General features: G+C 40.0%; 2 protein-coding genes across 2 annotated transcripts; one reads left to right on the top strand and one right to left on the bottom strand.

Annotated features, from left to right (window-relative positions):
* Nucleotides 1-169: 169 nt before the first annotated feature.
* Nucleotides 170-5325, bottom strand: klhl7 (kelch-like family member 7). Its single transcript, XM_044138379.1, has 12 exons — nt 4871-5325; nt 4685-4787; nt 4213-4306; nt 3620-3744; nt 3363-3538; nt 3108-3282; nt 2520-2662; nt 2127-2367; nt 1762-1963; nt 1189-1286; nt 915-1098; nt 170-708 (listed from the first exon to the last, which is right to left on the bottom strand). The coding sequence occupies exons 1-12, from the start codon at nt 4997-4999 to the stop codon at nt 549-551; spliced, it is 1830 nt and encodes a 609-aa protein (XP_043994314.1). The 5' UTR covers nt 5000-5325; the 3' UTR covers nt 170-548.
* On the top strand, nt 4923-9176 carry si:ch73-345f18.3. The gene is made up of 5 exons (XM_044138380.1): nt 4923-5004; nt 6027-6117; nt 6629-6710; nt 6828-7049; nt 7149-9176. The coding sequence occupies exons 2-5, from the start codon at nt 6067-6069 to the stop codon at nt 7544-7546; spliced, it is 753 nt and encodes a 250-aa protein (XP_043994315.1). The 5' UTR covers nt 4923-5004; nt 6027-6066; the 3' UTR covers nt 7547-9176.
* The last annotated feature ends 209 nt before the right edge of the window (nt 9177-9385 follow it).

Here is a 9385-nt window from a genome sequence, read left to right as displayed (position 1 = left end):
AAAGAAGAAAAAATGGCAAAGGGGCAAGATGACCACCGCCATTATGACTTCTGCGATTTATGAATACACAGTAATGTTATACATATTTTTTATGACATTATTTCTTCAACATTAACTCATGTGGTCCTGTCTACAATTATGTATTAAAAATGTATATGAGAGCAGTACAGAATTTACATTCCTGTTTTTATTCCCACTGTTTTACTTGTAACTACAGCTGAAAATAAAATGTTGACACATTTTCTTCAAAGGCCTGTATGTGGCATTATTTATAAAGCATCAAGGTGGCACTAAAGCTTTTGCTCGAAATTAAAGAAAAATGCAACAGGTAAAATAAAAACAACTGCGGTTTTAGACTGAATATAAGTTAAAGGTTAAATAATGTAGTAAAAACATGTCTGTAAGAGAGCATTCTTACAATAGTGAGCCATCAAATCTTCCTAGGGAACAAAAAATGAAAATCCCTGCCTTTTGTGATTCAAATCGGTTTCTTTCAAAACTGTAAACATACATTCGAAAATTAAAATACACTAGATAAGATTCTTTTACTACGAGGGGGACGAGGTGGGGGCCAAGGAAGAGGACGCGGCATGCGGCTGAGAGTCTATGAGGTCCATATCTTCATCTTCGTTCACTCCACACGTGTCGACCACACAGATCAGGCAGCTGGTGACGGGGAACGCTCGCACTTTGCTGCACGTCACCCACCTGACAGCAGAAAAAGATGAGTACGATTTGAATCAGTCAAGGACCTGAAAAAGTGCAAGATAGAAATGTGTACATGTGGCTGCTTCGAAATAAAGGTAACCAAGTCGTGCTTTCACGCAGAAATCTCAAGGCAAAACAAACAACAACAAAAAACAACTTCAAGAAATAGTAGTTAGAATTTCTGGAAAGCAAGCTACAATACCAACCTGTCGGTTTCAGTGTGGTACTCCAGGACGTGCCCGAGCCGTCCCACCCCCTGGAAGCCTGCCAGCACATAGATTGCATCACCAACAGCTGCACACTTTACCGTCACGCCCCTCCATGGCATTGGTGAGGCAACTCGCCACTCGTTGCTGGCAATGTCATAATATTCCACTGAATCCAGTCCACCTTCAAGAACACAAAAAACATCCTCGTATAGCAGCTGCCCTGATGTACAGTTTACCAATCCGTACTGGTCCCTGTGGTGGTGGCAGTTACCCAAAGGCCCCTGTCCTCCCACAGCATAGATCCTGTTGTTGACAACCACCAGTCCATGGTTCTTCCTGGCCTCTCTCATCCCACACAGCTCTCGCCATCTGAAATTGTGCAATTAGGTGTTTAGGAGAAAATAAGTTACCAGCTGGACAACAGCTGCTTGTTTTATTCTAAGAGCTACTGGTTTGAGAAAGCCTTTCTGAAATGTACTGGATAAATAAAAAATAAAAAAAATTAAAAAATCCTCAAGTCTACTCTGCATCAAGTTAAATTATAGTTTTCCTTGGACTTCTGGTAGGATGTACTATTAAAATGCAATTTTCAAAAACTTGAAACTTCTTCACTTTATTATAGCCTTATACAATCTTTGGATTGAACTTGGATGACAGGAGAATTGTTTGTGTCAAACATATGAAGGTTAACCAGATCCAGTCTTGATTACACTCTCCATGATGTCTGTGCCGATCCTCTAATTAATTAATTCAACCTCACTAAACTCTCAGAGCTTCACTGTCACAGATTCATTTAACATTTTCACCGCACTCCCTATCCTTTCTCAGTCACACATGTACTCACTGCTGTGTGCTGGGGTCATACACCTCACAGTTGTTGAGGATCCTCCCAGAGACGTTGTTGCCCACCGTTCCTCCACAAACATAAATGAGTCCGTTGGCTTCAACGGAGCCGTGGCTGCAGCGGGCCAACAGCATGCTGGTCTTCACCTGCCATGATTCTGTCCTTGTGTCGTAACATTCAAAAAGGTCCAAAACGGAGCTGCCTGCAGACGCACACGCAAACAACGCTGAAATCCAATGACCACGAGCCTCACACATACAACTACTTCAATCTAAAGCATTTTACTGTCTGCATCCCCATTAGTAGAAATAAAAATAACTCAGTCTAACGTCTGAAAGGTTTTTATCTTGGATCTTGATGCTCACCCACTTCTGACCCGCCCGATGTGTAGATCTTGCCCTGAGATGCGCAAGCGGCCAGGCTGTCGCGAGGAGTGGGCGGACCTAGCTTGGAATACCAGCTGTCTTTCAGAACGTTGTAGCAGTCCATTCGCTTGATAGGGAACAGCTGCGAGCCCCCCAGGATGTACACCACGTTGTCCCAGAAGACGGCGGTGGCATCGCGGCGTTTCTCAAAGGGGCAGCGGATGTCTGTCCAGGTGGAGTCCTGCATGGAAAACGTCGACACATCACCACACTTTGAGAGACATGATTTTATAGAGATGCTCAAATGTTTTGAAAGGATGAATCTAGCAAATGCGTCTGCGCCAACATCATAGCACTCGTGCGCAGATGTGTGTTCATATATATCCCTAATACCTTGGGATTGAAGTAGCGGCAGGATTGAGGCTGCGAGCCTCCAAACAAGGCGATGCGATAGTCGTGCTTCTTGCGCCGTGGCCGGCTGCTCTCTCCCAGGTCTTCTCGGTCCTCCAGAGACAATAGATGGTAACGCATCCCACCTTGGAGAAAAGAAGTGGGATGCTGATGTCAACCAAAGTTATTCTTCTGAATAAAATGCTTATCTTCATGTAAATGCTCATTAGTTTACCTCTCAGGAGATTTTATAATATACAAGTCATGATTTCTTTTAACAACATTACTGATATGCACAGCAAACCCCTAATCTCTTCCTATGTGAATGTAAATGTCAAATTTATTTACATAGCACTTTAAAAACAGGTATAAAACTGCACCAAAGTGCTGTACAAGAACGACAGTAACACAAATTAATAAAAACAGCATCAAAACACTACTTCAAATAAATGCCAAAGAATAAAAATGAGTTTTAAAAAGCGATTTAAAATGATCCAGGCTGTGAGCAGATCTAATTTGGAAAGGTAGATTGTTCCATAAATGCCAGATCTGATTCTTGGTTCTTTAGCTCGGTTTCCTACTCCTACTCACTGATGACCATCTTGAGACACTGTGGGTTGTCCTGAATGAGCGGCTCTGCCTGCACGGTCTTTGACAGGAAGGTTTTGGAGACCAGAGGGAAGCGAACACAGCCCAGCACCTCCACCATGTACTGCTTTCTGTTGCACACGTCATATTTCAGCCAACGCACTGCCGCGTCATAAATCTAAACGCAAACGTACGAAAAGAAGCACATCAGAAAAACAAAGTTACCAGGCTCAATCTATGAATTGAATTTGTGCGTACCTGAGCCTCAGCACGAACAGTGAGCTTGTCCTGGTGGAGCAAATATGTGAGCTGTGTAACATCCAGCTGCAAGAACTCATCCAGTTTATAGACTTCTGTAAAGTGGAGCTGGAAAAAGTCCTCTGCTGCGGCCTTCAGCTCAGGACAGTCCATACAGTCTGCTAAGGCTGAGATACCTGCAGAAGGACAGGAAGAGAAACTTAACACAACTAATCTCTGTAATTTGTTGGAACTGGGTTTGCATTTCAAGCATGTACCCAGGCAGTTTGTGGCGTCGATCTGTCCTTTAAGAAACTCCACACACATCCTCTTCACTGGCTCGATCTGGTACTGGTTGGCTGCGTCCAGCAACGACTGAACGTTGCTGCTGTTCACAGAGATTCTGACACACAAAGACGCGTCACTTGGCGCGAGGGGAAACAAAAACACACAAAAATGTCGCAGAACATAAACCCCGTTTAGAAACCTTTGGACTTTCTTTAATAAAATGTTATGTTATGAATATAACCACTGTTCCCTAAAGAAGAGGAACGAGGTGCAACACATAGCTTCAGCAAGGGAGGTGAGTGACCCCCCTGTTTGTTTATGTAGGTCCTTCAAGCAATGTTATACCATTTCTTTTGAGATATCAAATCCCTTTTAGAACCGTCAGTGATGATAGGTTATTTATATACAGGTAGGGCCTGCCACCCATTATCGCCCATCACTGTCCAACAGGTGTGATTAAAGGTGTCTTCAGTCAGGCCACGTGGGGGCGTTATATTCCTATGAGTGTTGTACTGAGTGGATCGACCGAAAGGGAACCGCAAACTACATATTTATGACAAAGCGTTATATGGCAGAACTTTACCTTGCTGTGTAAATGAATTCAATCAACAGCTCAATGATCTCAGGCTCAGCACTCCTCAGTTCCACCTCATGAGACATTGATTCCATCATTCTGGCTGAACACAAAAAAAAAGACGTAATGCAAAAGAAAACCAAACCGAACATTGTGTTATTTTAGAAATTAGACGTACTAAGCATAGACTTTCATTGGAGGGTTTAAAAATGCACAAAGTTTTTGTTGTTGTTGTTGTTTTTAAAGTGCATTTAAGAAAGGAAGAAAAATGGAAATATGAAAATTTTGCTACTTGCCAGTCTACTCTAACAATCTATATTCAAAGTAAATTTGAGTGATCGTACAGAAAAATCTTGATTGTAGCTTTAAACATAATCTGCAATGATGTGGTGCAGAATCTGAGATTTGTTCATTTTTTGCCGCATCCATCTCAACATGAACGTTTTGTTTTGGTTTGTATGTGTCCGTGTGTGATGTTTACTGGTGAACATGAGGCTGAAGAAGTGGCTGGCAGCAGCGAGGACCACTCTGTGGGCAGGAAAGTGTTTCCCCTGAACCACCAGGCTCACGTCACAGAGTGTACCCTTGAGGTAAACACCAAACACAATTGGGTGGTCACATGTATTAAACAGACACATCTCCCATGCAATAAAGCAAATCTTTGCACCTGCTTTCTCAGAATGTTCATGCCTGCCATGATGCCGGACAGCTGCCTGTATTCTTCTTTGGAGGCACACTTCCTCTCGCTTTTCTTCTTGGAGCTTGCTGCCTTCTCCGGAGACGCTACGCCCGTCATGTCAGGTAGGTATTTGACTGACTAGTTCGCGTAAAGTAATAGTAGGCTCACTGCCAGCGGTGTGTGGCTTTTGTTGTCGCTCAGCAACCAGTAGCGTTGTTCGTACTGACAATGACAGCAACTTGCTTTCAATTTTTAAATTTAAAAACGAATGTTAGATGTCACTTTTCTTAATAGGGTGACTAAGACAGAAACTAGACACTTATGGGAGACTGAACATTAATTTAGTAAGCTAGTGCTCAGCTTAGCTTTGTATCTCCCCTCTTTTGACGTCTTCTTCTCCATCCTCAAGGCTGCGTAGAAGTTCCAGAGAAGGCATTATGCTGCCCCCTTCGGTTGAGTTTAATAAGAACAAATATTTGTTCCCTGAGAGAAACTTACATGGACTTAGCCTACATAATCCTCCTAAATTGTTGACGTGAAAAAAAAATAGTGCAACGTTTAAGAGGAACCTTTGGAAAACATTTCTTCACAAAGTAATCAAATAAACGTGAGTCCTCATCCAATCTGATTTTCACAGATGCGTTTTTTTTTAAACAGCTTTAGTTATTGATAACTGACAGGGGCAAGATTAGGTTGGTATGTATTTGTAACAGTTTCCGTATTGGACAAAGCAGTTGTTTAAAGAATTTTTTACATTTTCTTTCCCTTTTGTGACCTAATTGTTTGATGATGATTAATTTTGACTGTTGTGGCTGTGTCTGTGTATTTTATTTTATTTTTTCAACTTTATTAATTTTACAAATTTAGCGACATTTGCCAATAAAATCCATAAAATGTAACCACATAACAGTTTGGAGTAGCTACACTATCATTTTGGTAGTCACATATCCGTCGGTGCAAATGCAAGTATAAGGTCTTCAGTGCTTTTACATTGTGTGTGTGTCACCTGACGCACCTGTCGAGCTTTATCACACCTCTGTCACAATGTTCAAGCGTAGCGCTGACGATTTTTTTTTTTTCATGGCCCGCGTGACACTGACGTCATGTGGAATGTGGACGACAAAAACTTCACGAACACAATAAGTGACCTAAAAACAAGCTAGAGGACACTAAAGCTGGTGAAAATGCTCCGTCTGCTCTGCTGTTGCTGCGTCTCCAGCGACAGTCTCAGCGAGGTATGCTGCCGATACATCGCACCGAGGTTTCTATAACTTCTCGCGAGTAAAATTAAACAAATGGAGATTTCTGTCCAGCTTCAGTAGTTTTCTCGAGCGTATTATTTGCAGAAGATCTGTTTTGGCTGAGAGGCTGTAAACAAAACTCTCTTTAGATCTCGACTTCTTTTGTATTTGAAGCACAATAATAGGTTTTGCTGTTCTTATTGTTTTGCTCAATTGTTACACATTTATTGACATTCTTAGTAAAGATTAGCATTATATGACACAAACTTTTTTTTATTTTTTACTACTGGTGAGTTTGTTAAAAACACATGACTTTTTTTTTTACACTGATTTGAGTGTATTTAATATTAATTGTTGGAGTTTTCTAAATTGTACATCATAAGATTTTGCTTCAGCAAATAAAAGATACATTTTAAATCTCTTAAAACATCTTTACAAGGGATTAATTGAATGAGGGCAACACTGTGTGTGTATAAATATGAGAGGAGCGTCTCTCTTGTTTCAGAGGCAGCCTTTGTTGCAGCCTGGACTTCCATCTGAAGTGACTGAAGCTGAGTCAGCCAGACGGCCCCCCTCAGCTCACAATGGTAAACCATGTCTGCGTTTCACGTCTGCACTGAAATGTTGCATGAATACCAGAATCTTCTTCTACTTCACGCTTGTCTTTTTGCCTGCTGTCTTTGTGTCTTTCGTGCGATGTCCAGATGCGCCGACAGAGAAAAGGAGTGGAAAGCTGGTGATGAGGCGGGTGAATGTGCCAGAGTTGGATCAGAGATTTACTGACGTGGCAGAGATATTCAATGAGCAGCAGGAACACCATGAAGCCATGCTTGGACACATCAGAAAGTTGAGACAGAGCTGCGACAGTACAGACGTTGATAACCTGGCTTTTGCTGAGTGCATAGGGACCATCAGGAAGGAGCAGGGTGAGCAGCAAGCAATTTTTGTTTAAAGCAGCATATAAGCAGGTGGTTCTTTTTTTTTCTGTTGGTTGATTTAATTTCTGTCCACCTTTCTGCCGTCAGAGACTACATACAGGGTGTCTCTGAAGATGAAGGGCTATGACTTCTCTCTCAGATTGGATCCTGTGGGCCCAGGGGGAGAAACTGAGGAGGAACCACTGCCTCTGAGTCTGCAGAGAGTCCAGAATGAGTTCAGGGGTATTTCAGACAGCGCTAAAGCCACCGTCTCAAAGGGTGCCAAACTCCTTCAGCTTATAGACTGGCTGCTCCGGAGCAGCAGTCAAATGGTTGAGCAAGTGAAGGGAGCAGCAGAAACATACCAAGAACAAGGAAGACTGAATGACAACCTGGAAGAGAATATCAAGGAAGTGAGAAGGGCTAAAGAGTTATCGCAGAAATACAAGAAACAGGCGGAAGAAGTTTACACTGAAGCTGCACAGATAGCAGGGATTGCTGTATAATTCCCACAGCTTTTAAATAGTTCATTTAAATGAAAAAAAATAATTCACATATCTTTTTGATATGTTATTATCTGGAACAGTTGAATTACAAGCTTTAGAAATGTGACCTGTTGTACCATGCTTGATGGAAGACCTTGAAATCTCGAATTCAAATTTTTCTTCTAAATGTTCATAAAGCAGAACAACAAAAACATTTTGCAAGTGGGAAACTGGATGATAGCAAAGGATGTTACATGTCTTTGTTTCTTCTTCTTCTTCTTCTACAAAAAAAACGCTGGTGGACAAATTTATTATCAGCAAAGTGCTCACAGAATCGAGGTAAGTTTCAGACTTTGCTTCTTGGGTTAAAGAGAATCATCTTCAGAGGTTAAAAATACCACCAGACAATGTTTTCAGCCGTTCATCACTATACCTAGTCAATTATCTATAGAAATGTTTACTTTTTCATCAATTATGGCAAATTTCCTTAACTTCAAAATTACATATTATCTAGGCATTTTGTTGTTTTTTTTGTAGTTGGCTTATTGACTTAGATTATTTGTTAGCTTATTTAATTTACGTTTGTCCTCTTTGTTATTATTTCACCTGTGTTATTTTTTTGTTTCACCACTCTCTTTTTTTTTTTTCTTTTTTTTTTGTCGTTCTGTATTTTGCTTTATTTCAGTTTTGTTTTTGTTTCAATTTTAGGCCTTGGGAAATCTTCAAATGTCCAGATATTATTTAATAGATTCAAAGACACTTTTAGTCACATTGTATTTTTAAATGTTCATTTCTTTTTTCTCTCTCCTCCTCTTTACACGATTCATGTTGGTCTTCAATTTAAATAATAATGGCCCTAAATATCTTAAAATGAACTTACTGCAACTGACAAAAGCACTGTTCAGTACCTCATTTTCATTTTAATTGCACTTGTTGGATTTCTTGCAGGCCTTTTGCGCATCTTATGCGCTTCTTTTGCCGCTCAATGCCCAAATATATTTTGATAGCATCAAAAGAGATTGTCAAATGTAAGCATACAGATAAACACAGAACAACAGCACTATTAGTAACACTACAATAAACAACAAGGAAAAAAGTAAAAACAGTACAGCAAACTGGAAATGTAAATCTTAACATGTAAAAATGCAATTGTATATATGGTGCTTTTTCTATTTCACCAAAATTAAGTTAATACAAGAATACAGAAATCAATTTATCCACCCCTTGCCTACAGATAAATATCCCTTGAGGGTCACAATGAGGACACCCTGACGAGAGCAAATACAGAAATATATTAACTTATGTGGTGGTTATTTTCTTTTTTCTATCACTTGTAAATTGCTTTATGTGTTTTTGACGTAATTTTATTTTCAATATTTGTGGTATAGTATAATTATGAGAAAATCTGAGGCCCATATATTTTTTTAGACCACATATTTTCAGCTTATCTACATATCTTACGCCTACCAGTAACCTACCTGTGATCAATTTTCTTAAGCATGTAACTAAAACAAAACAGAAGGGGGCAGCAGAGAGTCACCTTACAGCTTGGTCTTTGTTACATTTTTAGATTTCACTGTCTGGATTAATAAAATGTCGATTTTCTTAATCCATTTATTTTATAATAAATATGCTGATATTTGTGGTTTTATTTATTTTCCCCAAATAGAACTGCTATACGTGTGCTCACACAACTGATAAAATGAGAAATGTTTTCTGTGACTAAGAAAAAAATATTTTACTATTTGTTTGTGCGAAAAGCATTTTTTTTATGATGACATTCATTAACATTCAGTGGGAGCAGATTTGCAGCTTACCCTGTGTTAACTGATTAAAAAGCGCAGATTTGCCATTGTTATT

Source organism: Gambusia affinis, linkage group LG14, assembly GCF_019740435.1.
Source record: "Gambusia affinis linkage group LG14, SWU_Gaff_1.0, whole genome shotgun sequence".
Lineage (NCBI taxonomy): Eukaryota > Metazoa > Chordata > Actinopteri > Cyprinodontiformes > Poeciliidae > Gambusia > Gambusia affinis.
This window is presented reverse-complemented; position numbering and strand designations above follow the sequence as displayed.